This window comes from Bactrocera oleae, chromosome 5 (genome assembly GCF_042242935.1).
Source record: "Bactrocera oleae isolate idBacOlea1 chromosome 5, idBacOlea1, whole genome shotgun sequence".
In the NCBI taxonomy this organism is placed as follows: domain Eukaryota; kingdom Metazoa; phylum Arthropoda; class Insecta; order Diptera; family Tephritidae; genus Bactrocera; species Bactrocera oleae.
Window position 1 is genome coordinate 8,866,996 of NC_091539.1, and position 24,023 is coordinate 8,891,018.

At 33.4% G+C, this 24,023-nt stretch overlaps 6 protein-coding genes across 9 annotated transcripts in view; 3 read left to right on the plus strand and 3 right to left on the minus strand.

The window, feature by feature from the left end:
* Positions 1-10,314, plus strand: part of LOC106620667 (uncharacterized) — a 170,023-nt gene extending 159,709 nt beyond the window's left edge. Inside the window, exons 6-8 of the mRNA XM_036376846.2 lie at positions 1,579-1,838; positions 7,132-7,956; positions 8,010-10,314. Of these exons, the coding sequence (XP_036232739.2) occupies positions 1,579-1,838; positions 7,132-7,895 (1,024 nt within the window). The 3' untranslated portion in view covers positions 7,896-7,956; positions 8,010-10,314. The remainder of the gene's footprint in view (positions 1-1,578; positions 1,839-7,131; positions 7,957-8,009) is intronic.
* Positions 10,315-10,796: 482 nt separating this feature from the next.
* LOC106620670 (histone deacetylase 8) lies at positions 10,797-12,540 on the plus strand. 2 transcript variants are annotated; one of them, XM_014239222.3, is made up of 4 exons: positions 10,797-10,969; positions 11,024-11,772; positions 11,834-12,213; positions 12,376-12,540. In XM_014239222.3, the coding sequence occupies exons 1-4, from the start codon at positions 10,889-10,891 to the stop codon at positions 12,408-12,410; spliced, it is 1,245 nt and encodes a 414-aa protein (XP_014094697.2). In that variant the 5' UTR covers positions 10,797-10,888; the 3' UTR covers positions 12,411-12,540. The 2 variants fall into 2 exon arrangements, with proteins under 2 accessions (XP_014094697.2, XP_014094698.2); XM_014239223.3 differs by having other exon boundaries at positions 10,878-10,964.
* On the minus strand, positions 12,254-14,017 carry LOC106620671 (host cell factor). The gene is made up of 2 exons (XM_014239224.3): positions 13,778-14,017; positions 12,254-13,717 (listed from the first exon to the last, which is right to left on the minus strand). The coding sequence occupies exon 2, from the start codon at positions 13,715-13,717 to the stop codon at positions 12,581-12,583; it is 1,137 nt and encodes a 378-aa protein (XP_014094699.2). The 5' UTR covers positions 13,778-14,017; the 3' UTR covers positions 12,254-12,580.
* Positions 14,018-14,568: 551 nt separating this feature from the next.
* LOC106620668 (pH-sensitive chloride channel 2) lies at positions 14,569-17,078 on the plus strand. Of its 2 annotated transcripts, none has more exons than XM_014239220.3 (4): positions 14,569-14,671; positions 14,959-15,431; positions 15,521-16,027; positions 16,093-17,078. In XM_014239220.3, exons 2-4 carry the CDS (start codon positions 15,005-15,007, stop codon positions 16,638-16,640), a joined length of 1,482 nt encoding a protein of 493 aa, XP_014094695.1. In that variant the 5' UTR covers positions 14,569-14,671; positions 14,959-15,004; the 3' UTR covers positions 16,641-17,078. The 2 variants fall into 2 exon arrangements, with proteins under 2 accessions (XP_014094695.1, XP_036232738.1); XM_036376845.2 differs by having other exon boundaries at positions 14,632-14,730.
* On the minus strand, positions 16,956-18,063 carry CNPYb (protein canopy b). Its single transcript, XM_014239221.3, has 2 exons — positions 17,762-18,063; positions 16,956-17,701 (listed from the first exon to the last, which is right to left on the minus strand). Exons 1-2 carry the CDS (start codon positions 17,938-17,940, stop codon positions 17,140-17,142), a joined length of 741 nt encoding a protein of 246 aa, XP_014094696.2. The 5' UTR covers positions 17,941-18,063; the 3' UTR covers positions 16,956-17,139.
* Positions 18,064-18,527: 464 nt separating this feature from the next.
* Vsx2 (Visual system homeobox 2) overlaps positions 18,528-24,023 on the minus strand; it is a 138,630-nt gene continuing 133,134 nt past the window's right edge. For both annotated transcript variants that reach the window (XM_070109585.1, XM_070109584.1), the window contains exons 5-6: positions 19,203-19,806; positions 18,528-19,131 (exon numbers count right to left, since the gene is read on the minus strand). In XM_070109585.1, the coding sequence (XP_069965686.1) occupies positions 18,756-19,131; positions 19,203-19,806 (980 nt within the window). In that variant the 3' untranslated portion in view covers positions 18,528-18,755. The remainder of the gene's footprint in view (positions 19,132-19,202; positions 19,807-24,023) is intronic.

A 24,023-nucleotide genomic window follows, 5' to 3' on the forward strand; every position in this document is an offset into this window, starting at 1 on the left:
AGTTAGCATGGTTTATTATTTAAGGCAATAATGCAATCTCGGAAGAAATTGTATAGATCAGATTACTATAGTATATAGCTGGCATATTAACTGAATGATCGGAATAAAGAATGGAAAACTTTATTTGACGAGGTACCATCACGAAATCAGATCGGAATCAAGATCTTGTTAGGAACCTTTATATTTGTGAAGGGTATTATATGCATACGGTGCAACCGAAGTTAACGTTTCTTCTTGTTTTCATTAAATTTTATTGCATATATCCAGTTCTTTTTTTTTATAACTTAGCCAAATATTTTTTCAAGTATTTTTTATGCGTCAGTAGTAGCAGAATGGCTTAGGTACATAAAAAATTATTTACTTTTGACTTCATATAGTATATAAAAGACGCAAAATCTACAAATATGTAATTGTTGTGTATTGTGCAACTTGTTATCAAGGTACACTTACTTCAGGGTAATACTAAACTTTTTTAAATTAATTAAAATTATTTTTCTTATATTTATTTTTTTTTATAATGTTTATATGAATTTAAAATCGTTAACTTGTTTTTTTTGGTATATAAAAATGTGTAAAATATTTAAAGTTTTATAATTTTAAAATTTTATTCTTTTACTTTCTAAATTAAATTTATTGTTATTATTATTATTATTTTTTTTTGGGTTTAATCCGTTTGGCTTAATTTTTTTTTTTTAATATTTAGAACTGTTGAAATTTTATTGTTGCAATTTTTAAATTGTTTGTACATCCTACCTTCGATTATTATTTTTTTTTTGTTTCCATTGGTTTAACTTAATTTTTAAAATTTTTAATAGTTTTATTATTTTTTAATTTATTTGTTAAGTTTAAATGTTTCAAAATGCTTAAAACTTTATAGGCATATAATTTTAATATTTTATACATTCCATTTAAAATTTTATTTTATTTTATATTAATTATTATTATAATTTTCATTTGTTTTTTGTTTCAATTTCTTTTTTATATTTTTTAAATTTTTTAAATTTTTATATTTAGAAATTTTAAATTTGTTTGAATTTAAGTGTTGAAAATTTCTATATATTAACCTTTTTAAATACAAATTACTAGTACATAAATATCTATGTATGCACTTTTGTTAATGTCTGACAGTGCGTATACGTAACAAATTACCGGAACTAGGTATTGTATTTATTATAACTCCTAAGAAGCAAAATTGATAAGCTACACTTACATATACACAACTACTTACATATATTTTAATACTATATTATGTGAGCTTATGTCTCGACCGGCATATCGTAGACTAACATAAAAATTATGAAAATACTAAATATATATTTTGAACTATGGTATAATGAGCTGGAAACTGGTCTGTATTGCGGCGAATTCCAATATTTCTTAAGAAATTAAAAATTATATATTTAATTCTTGCAAAAGGTTTTATTTTAAAGAATTTTTTAATGTTATCAGTGCACTAAAAACCAAAAAGCGTTTAAAATTCATTTTCAAATGCATTAATAATTCAGCTTCTGCTATATAGGAATTGCATCACATTTCTTACTTATTTTTTCTTTTTATCAATTCCCCAAATACTTGTAGGCTAGCCGCTTTGGAAATTGCCAAATTTCAAGACCAATTAATCAAGAGACTGAATGAGGATGCGCTACTGCAATTATCACATGAAATGGATGGCGGCATCGTTGCTGGCGGCGGAAATGGTGCGGCGATTGCCGGTAATAGTCCGGCTACGGAAGCTGTGCTACTACATACACACGGTCAATACGGTCATGGTCATGGGCCGCACGAATGGAATTTCGCCAAAGCGTTTCTCTACTCGCTCACCGTACTGACGACAATTGGTAAGTTTTTAGTGGCAGTTTTTAATTTAGTAGCATAGCAGGAGGATTTATAAGCTTATAGTTAATTACTTTTTTGAAAAATGGAGGTGTGCTACTAAAAGCTTTTAGTTGGAAACAATTAGAGTATAATTTGATTGTACGAATTGGTAATGTTTTTAGTTCTATCTTTCTTTGCGCAAAACTTAATACTCGGCTTTCTCCAATCCCATTTACAGAACGAGCTCAGCATCAATTATATGCACTTACATTGGCGATTGAAAAATGTTATCCGTGTGGTATTTGGTTATTGTTAGAACCAATGTCTATTAGTTATATTTTCTAAACAGTACAAATAAAATCATTTTTCTGAGACATACATATTTGAAATAGCACACTGAAAAATTAATGAAATAGCGACCATCAAAGTCATTAACTTTGACAGCTTAGAGTGACAGCTATCGCTTTAGGAAATTCTATATCAATACTCACTTATATTTGTGTATAAGAATTTCAACTTTTCGCACTTCTAGCTCTGTTGAATTACACTGCGGCATCGGAATGAGTACGCACCTGTTTGCACCTTTGACAGCTGGTGTGACAGCTATCCCTCTAGGAAATTCCATTGCAAAAAACACTTTTTTCTATTTAAGCTTTGCAAGAAGCTATCAACCTTTCACGCCACTAACTCGACTCAATTTCCCTCTGCCGTAGAGTTATGGTTGCAAGAGTTTAATTTGACAGCTGATTTGACAACTATCCCACTAGGAAATACTATAATAAAACTCAATTTATATATTTAAGCTAGCCACTATTATGTTTTCATGCCAGGAGCTAAGTGGAGTTCCCTTTTTTCATAGAATTAAGTGTGCACGAGTTTACTTTGACAGCAAGTCCTCTAGGAATATCCATATCAAAACGCACCTTTTGGATTTAAGCTAGGCTAGAAGCTACCAACTTTTATGCCTTTAACTCGGTTTAATTCCCCTCTGTCATAGAATTAAGTGCGCTCGTATTTACTTTGACAGCTGATTTGACAGATGTCCCTCTAGGAAATTCTACATCTGCATGTAAACTCTCCCGCCTAGTTTGTTGTAGGTTATGATCGATTTTTAGAAAGATATATTACAACAAGTTTACCAGAAAATTGTTTGGAAACAAGTTTCTTAAGGCTGATCAACTTTTCTGTATAATTAAATCTGCACTAAAATGATCTGTACTAACGAAGTAAAAGCTATATTTTTACAAAAAAAAACCATCACCGCTGGTTTACTACAAGATCCTTTAGATTACCACTGTAAGCTTTCAACCCGATACGTATTAAACTATAACATAAACTCGACCCCAACAGGTTATCTCACAGAGTTTCTACAAGAATTTTATTCCCTTACCCATCCCACCTGCAAAAATGTTGTCTCAAACAGTATCTAATATATGCACAGAAGTAAGCTCTGAGCGCCTTAGCTAGAGGGAAAGCATACAACCTAGTAAATATATACAAAAGCATGTGAATAACATTTCCACACCCACAAACGCAGCGTGAGATATCGTAAATTTTCATTTATGTCAATGACAATAATGGCCAATAATGGCATACAGTCAGAGTCAAGTAAAAATAGAATAGCTTATAAGTGGATGTGTGTGTGTGAGTATATATGTATGCGTGTATGTAATTGAGCATTTGCCTTCCCGTATATGCGGATATTGTTTTAACACACATACACACTAAAAATGTCACAACACCACTTCTCGTTCCATACAACAGACATTTAGGAACCCAATAAAGACAACAATTGTGTGGGAGAGATGCCCAGTAAGGATATACGCAACAAACAATAAAGTATCTTCATAATATATTTGCAAATTGCCAATATCAGCAGAATTTTTCCAATGCTGCTTTTTCTTTCAATTTGCAAATTTACTACAGGCACACGCATTTACTAACACACATACCTAAATTCATACACATACATGCATATAAGTACGCAGAGTGGCTTATTGTAGCTTAACAGCCTGTACATCTGCATACATTATGCCAACTGCTTTGCTGTTTCCCGTAATGTAAGCAAAAAGTATTTTCATCAATTCTTATACACAATGCTTTACTGTATGTTTTTGTTTTTGTTTTTGTTGTTGCTAACAATTCTAAAGTATTGCTGTTGCCTGGTAGTTTTGTAGCGCCACGTTCCAATAGTCATATATATTGATGTTTTTGCTGTTGTAGTTGTAGTAATTTGTTAATAAATAAAAATGCAAAGCATATGCACAGGCGCAAAACCAACTGGCATTGAACTTTGTATTTCATGACTCTGGCGTCAAGCTTTTCAGCCGTAAAAAATCACTCGCAGTTGAACAACTGCACAAGCGAAGCAATAAACAAATGCAATTGTAAGTAATGCGTATTACAACAAGAACAACAAAAACTACTACTACTACTATAAAGTATTCGTAGTTTGTGAATTAGTTCGTTCTACTTCTTTGTATTCGGTTTTTATTACGATTTTTGTGTTGTAAACACTCTAAACAATTAAAAATGAACATATGGCGAGCAGCTGATATATACATAAAATATATATGTATACATAAAAGCATAAAAGAAATTAATTTTATACTGAAAATTTAAGAAAATAATCTTTTGTTGTAAATTACCATGTATTTACTGCTAAAAAAAATAATCTAGTACATTTTTATATACTTATCAACCCGATTTTTATATTGGATTATATCAGCAAACATTTAGTTAAGTAAGATTTACAGGATTTCCACTATAAGAAGTAAAAAGTGTTTTGCCAGTATAGATTTTGGCGAAAAAATTGATACGCTGTAAATCATGAAAGCTCCTAAATAATCACTTGGATCTTAATGAGCTCAGATAGGGTTAATAACTAAACTAAAAACGTTTGGTGACTTTATAGCAATAAACTTTGAAAAATGTTGGTTCTTGATCTCAATTGGTCGAGGCAACTTTCAGTTAACTACTGAGCTAAAGGTAATTTGCCACAATTCAAATATTTCTTGAAGAAAGCAATTTTGGACGAATTATGCTGATAAAATAGGACAATCTTTTTTATAATGAAAGCTAATATATATAGTACCAAAAAATCTCTAGTCAAAATCAAGGTTAGCAAGCGATCCGCTTGTCACTCAGCTACGCAGCCAGCGTAAATTACACAATAGTAGGTATATGTGGAGATCATCATAACAAGATTAATATCGTTTTGTTGTTGCTGTTGTTTTTGTTGTTGTAACGGTAAATGCTATATCTCCAATAACTATAAAATTATTTGTTTGCTGCTGATTTGACAATGCTTGGCCGGAAAAAATCCGAGTTCGTTCCACATGGATCCGACTGTCATGGGAACTCTTGTCTGAGTCCGTGGACGAAGAGAATTATTACTCCATATTTCATCAAAAATTAAGCCGGCCATAATGTTACAGTCAATGAGGAACGCCTTAGAGCCCTGATTAATGACTTTTTCGTACCTAAATTGGAGGATGCTGATATGGAAGAGCTTAGGTTCCAACAGGACGACACTAAATACCATACAGCCAATGAAACAATCAATTTATTGAAGGAAACTTTTGATGAGCGCATTCTCTCGCGTCTTGGGACTGTGGCGTGGCCTTCAAATCCCGCGATTTAACACCATTGGTCTATTTTTGTGGAGTTATACTCGTATGAAGTCGCTTGTCTACGCTGATAAACCCGAGACGATTGATGGCTTGGTAGAGAATATTCGGCGCGTTATTGCTGAATTTATTCCAGCCACGGCGGTCACTTGCCCAAAATCATTTTTAAAACATAATATATAATGAAAACCACATGTCTAAAAAACTACCCATATTTCATTACTACACAACATCCACGAATTTGTTTTTCTATGTGCTTCTTGTTGTCATTCAATCAAACCTTATGAACTGACATGTTTTCGCTGTTACTTCCTGTCAAAATAAAAGTATTCAGTCTTTATCTCGAGCCATTAGCTTTATTTACATTTTTTATTTTTATTGTTGCTTCCAATAAAACCGCCACTTCTTTAACATTGAAGAGTCATAAAAAATGCCAATAATTGAAGTGAAAGTTGAAACAATATATGCATATATGCAAGCTGTGTTATACGAGTACATATAAAATTACATAATAAAAAACAAAGGAGTTTTTCATCTACATACTTAATTTTGCACTCCCTGTCGACTGTCGAAATTCAATCAATCAATATTGTAAATTTTTACTGTTATTGATGTAATTTAAAACAACACAATTGACAGACACCACTACAGCGCTTTCCAAACATTCAAGCACAAAATTTGTGTCATTTCATGAATATCTTATTGTTTTATTACTTCGCGCGCAAGGAAAGAAAGTAATAAATGAGGGTAATGAAAAAATACTTAACATGAGATAAACGTTCAATTTGGCAAACAGCTAGCCATTTATTATACATTAGCAATATGTGGGGTAAAAGTGGACCATTGCCACGCCCGCAAAATGCCGTTAAATTACAAATTAGGCTACAAAACATAAACTCAGGGCAGAGGCTCAAAGTAAAGAGAAACACTTGTGGGCCAATTTTTTTTAAAAAGTGTTACCATGGCATGGCACCACCCACTTTTAGTTAAAATTCTATATCTCAGCAAGTACTCGACCAATTTGTACCAAAATTAACTTTGCTTTGATGTCAACTTAGTTACTGTTATGACATAATTTAAAACTATATACGATAACTTGCGTTTAAATCGAACATCAAAATTGATATCGGAATAAAATATAAAAAGAATGGTGATTCTAATGTTTGACGCACATTCCGCTTCACTAAAAAATAGTGGAAATCACAGAACTAGTATTATCAAGTTTCAAATACCGAACATGAAGACCTAGGGGTCAAGCGAAGTCATGCAAATGGCAAAAGAGTTAAATTTAGAAGACAAGCAACGTCAAGTTCGGAGTCAAGTGAGATCAAACTAGTGGTCAGGTAAAGCCAAGCTAGTGGTCAATGAAATTAAAGTTTGGCGATAAGCGAGGTAAAGGGCGACAAGCGAGCTAGGGATCACGCGTGGTCAAACTGGGTGTCACGCTTCATCAAGTTAGGCGTCACTTGAAGTCAAGCTAACATAGACGGCATTCCAATATAGTATACATAAGAGAGGCCAGAACTAACCGTTTTTTTACATTCATTAAAGAGGAGAAAAAGCCCCACTTATCATCAGGCTTAAAAGGAGGAATAAGCTTACATATATTTCTCTTAACATACAAAAAAATATCTCTCTTGTGACACCGCATATTAATTTCGTACTACTTCTTTTCAATTACATATAGGTTACGGTAACATAGCACCACGCACTACGCTCGGCCGTTTGGTGACACTCGTCTACGCTATTTTCGGCATACCGCTTACGCTCGTTTATCTCTCGAGTACCGGTGGCATTTTAGCAAAAGTGGCACGTGAGGTATTCTCCAAAGCGTTATGCTGTTGTCTCTGCTCAAATTGCGGCTATTGTTGTTACGATGAAAAGCGTATGGCTGAAAAGGAGCGTCGCATGAAGCGTAAACGACAGCAAGAGGAATTGCGTAAACAGCAGGCTGCCTTGCAGGAACCATATTATGTACACGACTCATACGCCACAGCGGAGAAACAATCAAATTTATCTGGTGGCACACAAATGTTGCCACCCGACATCGATTCGTTGAGTGCGAGTGAATCACGTGGCTCCATGCATGGGCTGAGTATATTGGCGCCGATTTTGTTGTGCCTTTCAATGATGATCATTTACATACTAATCGGTGCGGCCGTGCTATACCGACTGGAAGACTGGCCCATACTCGATGGCATCTACTTTTGTTTCATGAGTTTATCAACAATTGGTTTTGGTGATATGCTACCGGGTTTGCGACGTGAATCTACTGCAACCACATGGTTTTGTTCGATTTATATCATGTCTGGCATGGCGCTAACAGCGATGTGCTTCAATGTTATACACGAAGAGATTGTGCATCGCATCAAAATCGTGGTGGAATTCAAGAAAACGGGCAATACGCTGGATACGATGAGTGAGGAGCAAGGCTACTATATGCCACCTTGACAATTTGAAAAGGGCACAAGCTTGTACAAACGCAATCCCACCGAAGAGACGCTGGTGTCAGGTAATACAAACAATTGTTGTTGTTAATTCAATTTAAAATCTATCTTTTTGCAGGCACGCCAACGTCACTCGCTTACGGCGCACAGCTAGATACCGATTTAAGTCAGCTACATGCGCTGAAGGACTATGTCAATCATGAGCTTGTTCCCATACTCACCATGGATCCGAACAGCTCGTCAACCACCTCAAACCATCTCCTAAAAGGCGCAAATGCGAATGCCATGCCTTTAAACAGCTTGACACCCTACACAAGCGCTACAACCGCGGCTACGACGCCGCCAAGTCTGCTACCGACTGGCGTCGGTCTGACAACTTTGAAAGCACCTCTTTTGGATAATTCCACGTTGTCGTCGCAATCCTGCTTGGATTCATCAATCAGCGGCAGTGCGTCGCAGGCAGTCATGAGTGTTTACACTTTGAGTGAAGAACCCGAAATGGATTCTTAAAATGATTGTATGTAAGTGATTAATAGATATAAGTTTAGCAGCGATTTGAAAACAATGAAAATTTGGGTAAATAAGTGAAAGTGTTAGACCAATCTATAAGCTTACATAGTTAGTAGGTTTGTAAATAGTAAAATTGTATAGTTTGTACCAGGGTTCTTAAAAGCTCTGTTGAGAAGGAGTAGGTATTGCTTAGTTTGCGTAAATATTTCGAGTACGCGTTTTAGTATGACTTACTGGGTATTATGCATCCGACTTTTTTGTGAACTTCGTTATTTTGAGCATACAAGCTCTAAACCCAGCCCAGATGCTTTCCATTCCTTTCCTTCCATGCTTTCCATTCCTTACAGCTTTGCTGTTGTAAATAGAAGAAAATTAGGGAAGTCTGAATGGCTCCAAATCAAAGTTTTAGTCAAGCAACGCTTTCAGCGATTTCTGATCGTAAAATATAAAGCACTCTCTGGAGCCTTATAAAGAATGTAAATGGAAAAACATTAGTGAAGTTTGAGTGACTCCAGATGAGGTTGCATGACAAGCAGCACTTAGGGTTCTAAACAAAGAAACATAAATTGAGCCACTTAAATCAACTCTATATGCAGTTCAACTAAAAGCTGCAGCGTCTATAAGCAGAAATATGTAATAATTAGCGGAGAGAAAATCCAGATTCTTGATGATCATGAGACTTTGCACAAATGACTATCGAATTGAAAAAGCTTTTCATAACATCAATCAGCTATTCGAAGCCGGTCATATACTTGTAGATCCCACCATAAAAATACCGCAGAAGAGCGAAAAAACTCGAAAAATACCCTGCAACAGGTATCAGCTTATATATAATGCTGCTGTGTTGGCACCTCTTTGCTCCAGGCTCATTTTGGTTATGTGAAACCGCCAGCGCTTCTTTAAATCCCAGAATTCCTGTCTCAGTAAATAAACAAGTATATATAAAAATATATTTCAAGGTAGAACCTTTTAATAACTCTTAGATTCAACTGAAATTCGTTAAAACATTATTTTCGTTTTCTAAAGCAAAAGTTGACAACACTGAATTAGCTTAAAACTACATTTTTCTTTGCAAAAAAGTCGGTTGTAGTTTAATGTAAAATGTTCTACCAGTATAAGGCGCTTAATAACACCACTTACCAGTAATATAAAATTTAAATAAAAATGGCTCATAAAAAAATCGAAGAAAATATCACTAGTCGAGACAATGATAATATTTTTTAGCAGTGCATAGGGGTTAAATAAATTACTTCAGACCATAAACAATAAAAAATAATTAGTATAAATTATAAAATATATAAATAATGCAGACTAATATATAAATTATATAAATAATATGAATATAGGTATATACTTACGTTAGATTTATATGTGTCTGTAGTCATAAAGAGCTGTATATAAAACAACAACAATTGACTTCTTAGCTGTCACTCTGAACTCCAATAAATAGTATTAGTCTAACAATTGAAAATTTATATGTATATTGTGTGGTTCCGCTAAATAATAATAAATAATTACAAATAATTGTTAAGAATTTTTGTACGATTCTTGAAAAATATAAATAACATATTTTGTAGTGAAACTATATAATTAACTTTAAAGAAGTTAGAAGTATCGAATTAACAAACGTACTAAACTACTTTCGCATATTAATAGATTCTAAATCTTTTGTACATGTCAATAATATATAAGTAATTAACTGTACTTTTAGCTCTAAACAGAATGCATAAAAGTAATAAACCTGTAGATATAAAATAAAAACATTTGAAATGTTAGTGAAAGAAATGAATGTTAATAGATACATAACTATTAGTTGAATTGAAAGAATTTTTAATTGGAGTATATAAACTTAGTAATATTAAGCGTAACTAATATGTATGTAGTTTAAAGTGAAATTGTAAATTTTTAAAGCAACGGCAGTAATTAAAGAAAATAAAATTCATTAATTGTTAAATAGTATGGAATTTTTTATTTCGCAGAAACGCGTGAGAGGTAAGTGTATAATTAGAAACATTTTTAATTAACTTAATAAAATTGTGTTTAAGTTGTAACGTACGGTTTGGCAAAGAAATTGTACGTGATAAATCCGTTATTATTGTTTACTTGCGCAGAGAACGTAGACGTATTTTTCTCATTCAACACTGAAAATGATGCATTCTGCTATTTTTGAGATCCCTGATGTTGATTGAGGTGAAACACGCTAATAATTATCTGCGGTGAAACACGCTCATCGTTTTCAGTTCCCCTTCGAAAATTAAAATATTTTGATAACGGCCGCACCGTGAACCAGAAAACGTATATAATATACGTGCTCTGCGTGAACCTTCTCTATAATTTACGTTCTCTGTCAATAGTTTACGAGCTCTGGCTTTGTGCGCTGATAAGAAACTCTACTTAGCCACACTGCTCGAATTCATTTGTTGACATTTTTTTTTGTATAAAAACCGCGCTTTTTAAATATTTGCATTATAAGTAATTTACAAAAAAATGCAACAGAGAAAAGTGATTTATGTGCATAATCCGAATTTAATACAACAAGCAGACAAAAACCCTGCAGTACGGGGTAGGGTAAGCAGTAACATTGCAACATTATGCGAAAATGCTCACTATTATTACTTAAAGGCTTCACTAACGCATACACTGATTGCCTCATATGGACTACTCAAGCATATGCAACGACTGGAACCCAGAATTTGTAAATACGCAGATTTACGTCGTTTTCATAATAGCGCTTATGTGGAAGAGTTGTTAAGGAAAACTGCATTTACTAAAACAAAAAACACAACAAATATATTTTTAAAACAAAATAAACTAAATGACATGTTAGAGGACGCAGCTGCCGCAAGCAGTGATGACGATGACAATGACAGTGTTTTGGACACAACACACACACATATCGAGTATGGTTTGGGCTTCGATTGTCCCAGTTGGAGAGGCATGTGGGAATATGCTTGTACAGTGGCGGGTGGCACAATGAGCGCTTGTGCTGCATTGTGCAAATATGGTGCCGCACACCACGGTGAACAGACTATTATTATTAATTGGACTGGTGGTTGGCACCATGCGCACCGTGATCGCGCCGCCGGCTATTGCTACGTGAATGATATCGTTTTAGGTATCTTGGTGCTGCGTAAACATTTCAAACGTGTGCTTTATATAGATTTGGACGCACATCATGGTGATGGTGTGCAGCAAGCGTTTGAAGTAACCAAACGTGTTTTTACTTTTTCGTTGCATCGTTATGAATGCGGTTACTATCCAGGCACAGGCGGTATAGATGATTGTGGTTTTGGTGAGGGTAAAGGTTATGCAGCAAATTTTCCTTATCAAAGTGGTATAGGCGGTCAAAACTTCTGCAAATATTTTAAACGGTGAGTTGAAGGTGATATGATATACGATATATGAAGTCTGTTACATATCCGTTGTTTTTAGGGTGCTGACAACAATACTACAGTTATACAAACCAGAAGTGTGTGTGATACAATGTGGCGCAGACGCCCTAGTTGGTGATCCACTTGGTGGCACAAATCTTACGCCAGCAGACTTAATTGATTGTGTCGAATTTGTATTAACTAGTAGATTACCAACTATGATTTTGGGCGGTGGCGGTTATAATTTTACGAATTCTAGTCGTTTGTGGACCCAATTGACCGCCAGCTGTTGCGCCGTACCACTGCCAGAAGATATACCTGCTGATAATAGTGATTTCCTAAAATATGGTCCAGATTATAGTGTGCATATTAAGGCCTCCAACTTTATGAAAGACCATAATAATACAGAGTACTTGGAGTTGTGTGCAAATACTATTGAAGGTAAGTCATATATTTAAAAAAATGCACTGAAGACAAACAATTGAAATCATCAGCAAATGTTTGAAAGATCCAAACACAACGCGATGCAATCGTAAATAATTTTATTGATTCAAAGTTCTTGTACATGTACATACGGGGTATTTTTTTATAATGTGCTTACAGATAATCTCCGGAAGTATGACGTAAACGCTGTATGAAACTGAGAGACATTGCCTTGATAGAATACGAAATTTATATCGACTGTTTACATTTGGCTATCTTCATTTATAGATAGATTAATTTTGAATTTATTTGAATGTATTTATAAAGTATTACTTATAAACTAAATATTAGTGTCCTGCGCTCGATTTTATAACTGTAAACCCACTCAAGGCAAAACAGTGCGTCCACCCCCACCTGCTCCTCCACTACCCTTAAAACGTTTATTTGGCGATGCACTGCCCAATTCTGGTTTGATTCGCGTTGGAGACTGTATGCTACCCGTATTGCCAGCCAAACTACTGCCCGGAGATGAACCAGTCTGTACTGGATCCTGCAGCCACCTAACCTGCGTCGCCGGTCCGTAACCCTTGTCATTACGCGCCGCAATGCGGAATATAATAGCTGGCTTGTTTGAGCAATCCACATGTGCTGTCGCCAAGGACGAATGTGCTACTGTACATTGATTAGCTGCACCCACATAGACGCGTACAAATGCAAGTTGGGCTGGTAGGCGTGCACCAGCACCAATAGGCTTACCATCTTTATCTTTGCCAGGTTTTACGGCCAAATAAACGGAGTATTCGATGATTTCATTGGAATTTACACAGCTCGGTGGTGGTTCCCAAGTGAGATGGGCGCCCTCGGATGATTTTGATATTTTAATAGCAGATGGTGCGCCTGGAAAACCGGGCAAACAGGTTTTGAAACTTGATATCTCACTCCAATCACTAGCACCACAAGTATTGATGGCGCGTAAACGAAAACGGTAAGCTGTACCAGGCTCAAGATTAACACGTTGAATTGTTGTAAGATCCGGTAAGTTTCTAGAAGTCAATTTTAAACCAGAAGACGACCATATGCTATTATCAATGTACGAAGAAACCGTAGCATTAAGTCCATTATAAATGCCCACTGTGTGCCATTTAGCATCTTCTTCATCAATAGGTGGCCCTGATGGCGTAGTTGCTACAGCTTCATTTTCTCCCGCAGGCACATTTCCTGTCGGTTGTGGCGGTGGCATGTCAGTGCTTGAAGACACACCGTTGTGTTGATCACTAGCTTGACTGCTAGTGTTCTCATTCCCGTTGCCGTTATCATTCGTTTCGTCAGAAGTTGTACCACCAGCATCTGCACTAGCAGTATTGTCGATATTGCCTTCAGCATTGGCGTTATTTCCTGCATTCGTAATTCCAGCGCTTGATGCAGCGGGCTCACTAGGTTCATCTGTTTCCATTAGAACAGGCGCGTCTGCTGGTGTTTCAGATTCATTAGCCGACCCTGAGGCGTCCATTGATTCCATCATCTGTATTTATAAATATTTTATTACAATTGATAAATTGTAGAAATCAATTTGTTATCGTACCTGCTGCACGTTTCTTCGTTTAAGTGCCGATTGCCTGATACACTGTATATATATATATATATATATATATACACTCACTACACAGATTATATATTATTTATATAAAATATGAATAAAATGCATTTATTTCTTTATGTTTGAGAATATATCCATAACACTTTATAGAAAAAGTAAAATTTATTTTTGCGTAAAATTTTCGCAAAGTTGTCATAAATCCCGATTTTGTGTTTGTAGACGCAAACAGCTGTGGCGTGGTAAGTGATGCCATACCTTTATTGAAACAAAATTTTACCTTGTGAATTAAACCGTAACGTAGAGCAGAGAAAGTTTACCATAGAGACTATTTTCTCTGCGTGATGATGTCTGCATAAATGAGGAGATTTAAGTGTAAATCATATTATTAAAATTATTTATCTCGCAAGGTTAGTTACCACTTTTTAACTAAGTTAAAATATTCCTATATATTTAAATAAAAAATTAATTATCTTTTCTTTCACGTATAAAAAAATTTATTTACACGATATGTTGAAAAATATAAAAAAAATTGCTTTAAAATTAAAATTTTCACTGTTTATAATCTTCTTCAACTGATTTAATAAAATAATTTTTACAATTCATTTATCAAATATATGCATGCGAATAAACAAATTACCAGCAACTCAGTTCAAGCAGAAGAATAATGAAGCCGTTTTAGATATGATGGCAGCACTATTCGGTTTTGTGAAGAAGATGGCGAAACAAAATATAGTATCCACGTGTGGTGTGGTAATCCTAACATTGTTTGTAAACAATAGTTTGAATATCACTGTAGGGGAGAAATGATGTTGGCGACATTTGATAGTTTGAATATAACTGTAGGGGAGAAATGATGTTGGCGACATTGTAAAATTCATGGTAAACCAAATTGTTGTAGACAAAGTTATATATATATATTTTTTGAAATTACTGTTGAGGTAAAGTATTATTCAAACAAAATATGAGTAAACTACTTTCGATGCCTACAGTACATAATTAAATATTTGTTCTAGTTTTTATATTTAACTTGCGTATACCTGCTAGTTGTTGCAGTGAAAATATTACTGTACTTTAAACAACAACCGTTATATGCATACATTTTTCAGTTTAGTGTCGTTGAAGTCATTTTAGTATAGACAAAATTGTAATTTATTAGTGTTTTTTAGCCTTTAACGCAGTGTATCCGCAAACACGCCACGTTAAAAATTGAAAATGAAGTCAAGTCTAAGATGCGCAGTTTTTCTTTTATTGGCTGCCACAAGCAAAACTGCTGATACGAACTGTCCGGCTTTGAATGATGCTGATAATCTCTCACAGACACAGTTAATTGAACGGCTTACACACGGCTGCCGTTATGATCGCCTGGAGCGACCGGTTAGCTATACCGAAATAAATGGCGCACGCCTGCCCATAGACGTTTATGTGCGTGCTTATATTTACTTCATGCAAAACTTAGAAGCGCATGATTTGCAATTTAAAATACATGTGTTATTGCAATTACGATATCTCGATCCCCGCTTAACGTTCCGTAAAGTGGCGCCAAAGCGAAGACAACCTATTTTGGGCGAGAAGCAATTACGAGATACACTTTGGATGCCGCATATATTTTTGGCAAATGAAAGGGATTCAAGTTTACTAGGTAAACTTTTTAGTAATTATTAATATTTCAACTTAATAACTCAGTTGTGCGTTTATTTTTAATCTTTCTTTATTTTCGTTTTGTATTAGGTACTAATGAAAAGGATATACTGACTTCAATTTCACCCGATGGCACTGTAATCATATCGTCACGCATTAAAGCTACACTCTATTGCTGGATGAATTTGCAGAAATTCCCTTTCGATGAGCAACAATGCAGCACCATACTAGAGAGTTGGATGTATAATACATCTGAACTTGTGTTGCATTGGGAACAAAAGCGTCCGATAACGATCGACCCCGCGCTACACCTAACCGAATACATGCTACATGGTGCTTGGTCCAATGAGACTGTAGTCAATGCCGATTTAAATGATTTGCGGCACGGTGCTTTTGCTGGAAATTACAGCTCACTTAGTTTCACAGTGCATTTAACGCGTGAAGTAGGCTTCTATGTGATGGATTATTTTCTACCCTCAGTGCTTATAGTGGGAATTTCGTGGGTGTCCTTCTGGTTGCAAGCAGATCAAGCGCCACCACGCATCATGCTGGGCACCAGCACTATGCTAACATTCATAACACTGGCCTCGGCACAAGGTTGTAGCGAACAAATTGATTATTAATGCTCGTATATTCAATAATTTATTGTTCTCTATAAATAGGTAAAACTTTACCCAAGGTTAGTTACATAAAAGTTTCGGAAGTGTGGTTCCTCGGCTGTACGCTCTTCATTTTCGGCAGCCTCATCGAATTCGCTTTCGTCAATACAATTTGGCGTCGCAAACGTAATGTGGATGTGAAAAAACTGAATAGCAAGCATATACTCAAATCAACATTGTCGCCACGCGCCAAACGACGTGCTACTGGACGTTCGCGTTCCTTCTGTGTGCCGCCGGCAACAACACAGAAAGAAAACGATCCATTTAATAATTATCTTACGGTACACAATATACCGATACACACGATACATGAGCATGAAGTTGTGGATAATCTATCGAAATCGACTAGTTTCAGTAGCACAACATTAAATGCTGGTGAAAAAACAGATTTGGGAAACGTTGAAATGGGCGAGGAGCATCACAATAATGGCTGGACCACGCTCACACCGCAAGAAATATCCATGTGGATCGATCGCAAAGCACGTTGTGTATTTCCTTTAGCTTTTTTAGTTTTCAACGCATTCTTTTGGACATTTGTCTATGTAGTTTAAATGCGGTTTTAATATGAAAGCTACCGGTACGCTTAAATGTTCTTAGCTTTTTTAATAAGGTTATTTAACTGCTGCATAAAACTTTTTAATTAACCTAAGGCTAACTGTAATAGTTTTTGCTGCCGTCTATTGTGTGAAAAATTTTGTTTTGTTGTGTCAAATTTATTTTCGCTCTTTAATTTTGGAATTTAATTTTTTTTGTTTACTTTTTAGCACTCGAACACGTTAAAAAATTCATTGTTATTAAGTTTTTGTAAACATGTTTGCCCTGTATAATTTAACTCTTTTAAAACCAAATAATTTGTTATTACTATATCCGTTACTAACATTATTTTTTTAATTTAATTATGTATATTTTAAAAATTGTGTAATACAAATTGTAAATGCTTTAGGAATCTTAGGTTCTACTTAAAAGTAAATGTGAATTTTTGTTCGTAATTGCAACTTGCATTTCTACATACACACATACAAGGTTGCACACTTATTTTACGCTAATGAATCAAAGCTCTTTGTTTGCATCATATTTGCCTGCATCGCCTTTCTGCTTCGACCTTTGTTGCTTATTTGGCTGTTTAGTTGCTTGAGCTGTAACATCATCATCATCATCGTCATCGTCGTCGTCGGTATCATCTTCGCTTCCCGCAGGCGGCAATGTCTCCTGCAAACACTTACGGTCATCTTGTGCCAACACTGCGTCCTCACAAAGATGTGCTATCAGTGTTTTATCGTCTTGATGCTTGAAATACCAATCGGTGATTACTTCCTCATAGTTCTCAAGCAGATTTTCACATTGCGTCTTCATTTGTGTCACTTCCACGGGCGGCTTATCCCACAATTCATATGGTATGCCCAAATCGACTTTCACACCTTTGTCGACGAGTCCATGCAACGCTTTGAAGGTTTGTGACATGCCTTTGGCAAAGCGTGTGCTATCTTTGCGCTCCTTGTGTAAATTGTATTCTAAAACACGTTCGCAAACATTTTCCAGTGACTCGAGCAGACGCAATTCGCTGCGACGATACGCGGTGCGCTTCTTTGGCTTCACATCGTCAAGCGAGTAGCTATAGACAGGCGTTATTTTTTAATTTATTGAATATATAATTTATATATTTGTAGCCTACCCCATTTCGATGACATCGTGTGATTTGCCCGTTTCCTTGAGGCGCTCCTGCAGTTCGGTGGCTAATATCTTGCAAGCTTCACAGCGATTAGCGAAGCGGACACCCTCGTTTTCCTCAGATCCTGCATGCACCAAGCACACAAGCAATGAAAATATTACTATTACTTGCCGCAACAGCATAGCAACGACTTGCTTGAGCGATTTCTAATAATTCAATTAATTGTATCTATACAACTGCTTGCTTTGAATAAATTATTCTGGGAATGTAATTTTCTGCAGAAAAAAACAACAAAATCTGACGTGTTGTTTACCGGCGCACGACAGTTGCCATATTATGACAGTTCGATTGGTAAGGCAGTGTATGTGCATATGTTGGCAAGGTAGTACTCCCGGTTTGTGTTTGCGCTACCCTGCTATAACGACAGTTTTTGTATGTGGGGCCTTTTCAGCGGCGATTGCTTACTTGGCACTTCTGCGCGCCTGGTGCAATTCCCGAAAATTTCTATTGGCCAGAAAGCACACGACGGGGGTGGTTCAAAAAATGCATATGCGCTATTTCTTGGCGTAGTATAGCAATATGGGTGTCAAATTGAAGGGAATCGAATGGGCTGTCATAAAATGAAAATATTTAAATTAAACAGACAAAATTGAAAATATTTTTTTTTTATTTGTAAAAACTTTATTTTATATTTTTATTATTGCATTAAAAATGACTTTTAGACACCTATGAGCGTGTTTTTGCATATTGCGAATAAAATTTACCAGAATACAAATTATTTTTATATATTTTTTTTGTGCTTACAAATATGTTCAAAATTTTTACATTGACTTAAATTATTCATAACTAAAATTAAGAATATATTTTTACTTAAATATACGTGTTAGATTAAAACTTTTTGTTTTTATTAATACAATTTGTAAAGTTTAATTTATAAATAAATTCGTTACTATTTTTGTGCTTTTGGCTTTTGATGCGATTAATTAGCTTTTCAATGCTACAGATCACAGGACATGCGCTCCAACTTTAATTGTTGTTGCTGCTGCTGCTGTTGTTGTTGCAAGGCATTTGCGATCGGCAAACAGAAATCAATATTGTTGATATTGTTGTTGTTGTTGTGCCCGCTGCCATCCGCATTACAAATACCACCAAAATTAACAGGTGAGCTTTGGCCTCCGTCCAACTCGTCTACAATTTTTATGAATTCATTGTTGTTATTGCTTTTGTTGCTATTGCCAACGGTGCGACTGCTAGCGGCATTGCTGTTGGCTTGAAAACCGGCAAAGGAGCGCACCTGCAAGAATAGGCCACTATTGAGCAGACGAGCTTGGTGTTCCTGCGCTTTGGCGCGCAGACAGGCAATCGAGTTGTTGCTGCAAGAGCAAAAGAAAGGAAATTTATATAGATTTATGAAAATTTAATTAAAAGCAAAGCATAAACGCACCGAAATGTGTCCGGATCATGATCGAGCGTTGCGTATGCAGCCGACGCGCCACTTCCATGATGATGTAAACCGCCTGCGCCTGCGCCACTAACCGCTGCACCACTGCCACCAGCCGTAGTGGCAGCACCACTTGCTGCAGCGGCCGCCGCCGCCGCTGCCACAGCCGTGTTCATAATCATATGGAAATCTTTGCTTGTGGCCGCACCAGCGCTGGCATTGGCCGCATCCATGAGCGGGTGGTAAGAGGGTTGTACGGTAGGCGGCACTAGCGCTTGCTGAAACAAATGTCGCTGATGTTGTTGCAGCGGTGATAGTTGTAGTGCCAGTGATGCGTTTGACGCATGTGATGACGGCGGTGAGGGACTGCTCAAATCGATGTGCGGCGACGATGATGAAGCTGTGGTGGCGGTTGGTGTGGTCGCATTGGAGGATATGTGCGAACGCTCAAGCGTCGGTCCCGGACTAACGACATTCAACGACTCGGTGGAGGAGCTGAGACGTTGCGCTTCATCGTTGGACTTCGAACCAGCCGAGTCCTCGTGATCGCTGACGCCGGAATCATCTTTGAATGTCTGTTGGGCTTCTATCGATTTGCGATGCATGCCTAGTGGGTTGGAGGCAGGACATTAGTATGAAATTATAAAAAAACAAGTTTTAGTAAATTAAATAATTACAAAATAGGAATGCGTGGCAGTTTCTTCTTCACTACTCTTACATAAGATCACTGAGTCCTTAAAATACACATCCCACGACAGTCGAGTCTACGTAATTGGAACCGATTCGTATCGTTATGCGGACAAGGACGACTAATATGTGTAATGGTAATATTTTATTTCGCAACAACAACAAGAACGACCACAATCAAGTCTACGTAACCGGAACGAACCCGCCTTTTTATCCGCCCAAGGACTGTCAACTTGGCGGAATTTTGCCGCTAAAACAACAACAACCTATTTTGCACGAATTTCAGCCATTCTTATACAACAACAATAGCAATTTAAACAACGCAATATTTTATTGAACCGCTAAGCCTCTGTCCCTCCTTCCAAGCACACAACAACAATACACATATGCCATTAGCTGAGATCTTAACTGTATTCTTAATGTCTCTTCATTATTAATTTCTAATTAGAGAGAGAGAGAGAGAGAGATGTCAATATAATGCGACTCATAATCCCCCACCCCTCCAATCCACATATACGAAATGAGAATTTGAAAACGATTTTAATTGAAATTATCAAAGCGATTAAAGGACATAAATTAAAGGCGGTGGAAAATTAAAAATTTCAAGCAGATTGCGAAAAGAAACGAAGGCGCACGTATGTATAGTATATATGTATGTACGTAGTAGAGTTGTATTGAATAGCAATGAAATGCGGCCGGGTACTTATGGTGGGCGGCCACAGCGGGTGGTTGGGTTGGCTGTTTTGACAGCAGTTAATAAATGAAATAAAATAAAACGGAATTAAATGAAAATTGCCATTTTAAATCCACGTTAAGCTACTTGAAGTCAACAAAGACGCGTAAACGCACACACACATAACTACAGAAATGTTAAGGATATAAGTACATACATACATACAAAGGTATTATGAAATTATATGAATAAATAAGTGCAGCTAGCTGGTTGCCTCTAAAGTGGGCTTACAACTAACAACAAAAACAACAAATATATGTACAAACGAATATATTTGAGAGGAGGGGTAGAGTTGTGGTGTGCCATATGTCGTGCGTTTGACTAGATTACGTGAACAAGTAGTCTCAGCCCTCAACGTATTGAAGTAGTTTTATGGGCAATTGACAGGGGTCAAGGGGTCAGGAGGGTAATTGTACGTCGCTGCAATTGCAAACAATGAGCAATAAAAGAGAACTAAATTGCAGGACAAGTGCTTAAAAACACAACAAATAGGATCAGTTGGAGATTAGCGGGAGAATAATGGAAATTGGGTATTAAGAGTATAAGGATTGAGACAACAGTGGTGCCAGAATTTTATAATTATTTTAAACTTTTTCTAAAATGATTGTTAAAATTTGGTTATTTTAATAAAAAGAAAACAAAAATTTTTATGATTACATTAAAATTAGAATTAAAATTAATAAATAAATTTAAAAATAAAATAAAATTAGAAGTAAAATTAAAATTAAATTTCGATGAAAATAAAATTACTGTTAAATTTTGGTTATTTTAACAACAATCTTTACAATTAAATTAAAATTAAAAGTAAAATTAAAATTTAAAAATAAAATTAAATAAAATTAAAATTAAAATTAAATTTCGATGAAATTAAAATGATTGTTAAATTTTGGTTATTTTAACAAAAGTAAAAACAAAAATATTTACAACTAAATTAAAATTAAAATTAAAATTAAAATTAAAACTAAAATTAAAATTTTTATTTAAAAATAAAATAAAATTAAAATTAAATTTCGATGAAATTAAAATTATTGTTAAATTTTGGTTATTTTAACAAAAATAAAAACAAAAATCTTTACAATTAAATTAAAATTAAAATTAAAACTGAAATTAAAATTTTAATTTAAAAATTAAATAAAATTAAAAGTAAAATTAAAATTAAATTTCGATGAAATTAAAATTATTGTTAAATTGTGGTTATTTTAACAAAAATAAAAACAAAAATCTTTACAATTAAATTAAAATTAATATTATATTAAAACTGAAATTAAAATTTAAATTAAAAAATAAAATAAAATTATAAGTAAAATTAAAATTAAAATTAAATTTTAATGTTTTCAAAAGTTTAAATCTGAACATGAAAATCAAAATAAAAGCGCATAAAAAAATAAAAGCAGATTATTAAAAAATATTATAAAGAAATTGAGAAAACTCAAAATACACAATTATAATTTACAAAAATTATAAATTTAGCAATTATATAATTTTTTTATATGTGATATTAAATATTTTGTTCTTGTGTTTCTGCAGATCTTCAAAGCACTAGATATATAGTTTTTTAATTTTTTAAGCATTTGCTTTAAAACTTTTATTTTATTGCTATTTTATGAATTTTATACCTTTATAAATTTTCAACACATTTCTTATTATTAAATTTTGTTTTAATTTTTTGTTATTGGATGCGATTTTAAAATTTATCTAATTTTTTTTAATTTCCTCGATTTCTTAGATTGGTTAAGGTAGCATTTACATTTTTTTTTAATTTGAACTTTAAATAATAATTTTGCCGAACTCTATATTTTTTAATAATTTTTTTTGAGGGTTTGCTTTTTAATTTTAAAAATGCCAGAAACTATTTTTTCAATTAAAAGTTGAAAAAATGTAAAAAAATAACAAGGAATTAAACAAAATTCTAATAACATATGTAATAACTATTTAAATTTTTAATAATTTTCAAATTATTAAGTATATTTTTTTATTAATTTTAGAATTTTGTTTGATTTCTTATTATTTTTTCAATTCTTTTGTGTAAGTTTTTTCCAAAATTTAATTATTATCAACCTTACCAGTATTGCTTATGTATTTTTAGTTGTTATTATTTTTCATATTATTTGTACCATTTTTAATATTATTTGTAAAATTTTTATGATTTTTTTATTTTTTTATTATTGTTTCAATTTATTTTTATTTGCTTATTCAATTTAATATTTATTAAACTAAATATAAAATTTTCAATACTTATTTCTTTCCTTTTTTACTTTCTTTCTTTGTATTAATAAATAATATATTTTAATTATTTACTTTATTAAATTTTATATATTTAACTGCATTCTTCTTTCATTTTTACTTTAATATTTTATTAATTTCACTAAGAATTTATTTTTTTTATCCACAAATAATGATCTATATGTATTTTTTATTAATTTTTAATTTTTTATTTTTATTTATTAAATTTTTATTTATTTACTTTTTAATTACTATTATTTTTTTAATTTTGTTTTTCTTTATTGCTTTTTTATTTGTTGTATCAATAAAAAATATTTTAAATATTGGCATTTTCTTTTATTGTTTTAATATTAAATTAAATTCATTTGGATTTTATTTTTTATTATTTAGTATTGCAGGTCCATATTTTTTTATTTTTATTGTTAAATTTTATATTATTTTTTATTAATGAAATTATTATTTATTTAATTTTTAAATATTAAACTATTATTTATTTAACTTTTATATTTATTTTTCTTTCTTTATTATTATTTTTATATCAATTAAAACATATTTTTTTAATTTTTTTAAACTAGTATTTTATGTTATTATGTACTAGTTTTTTATTTATTATTTGTAACATTTTTTTATATGTATTTTTTTCTTTTTTTAGGTTTTATTATTTCAACAAAAATTTAATTAATTTTTTGTATTTAGTTTTAACTTATATTATATGTATAATTTTAATTTTTTCACCTTTATTACTTTTATTATTTCAGTGTGTTAATAATTTTTATTTTAATTATTCAAATATTTCATCTTACCCGAATTTATTTTTACTTAATTTTTGTTTTCTTATTAGTAATCATTGCTTTTGTTATATTCTCAGATCTAGTTTAATATTTAACACATTTTTTTATTTTTACCATTTTAGGGCAATTTTTTAAAAGCAAAAGTTTTGATAATTTGCTTTTGTATATATATTTTTTTTAATTTTTTCACTTATTAATTATGCATACACTATAGAAAATTAATTTTGTTCCTTCCATAATTTTCTTGTATTATATTTTTTGCCATCTTTATTTTAATTAATTTTAATTTCTTTTATTTTATTTTTTAATTTGTATTTATTTTATTTTTTGAAATTTATAGAAAAAATATTTTGTTCCTTCCATAAGTTTCTTGTATTATCTATTTTGCCT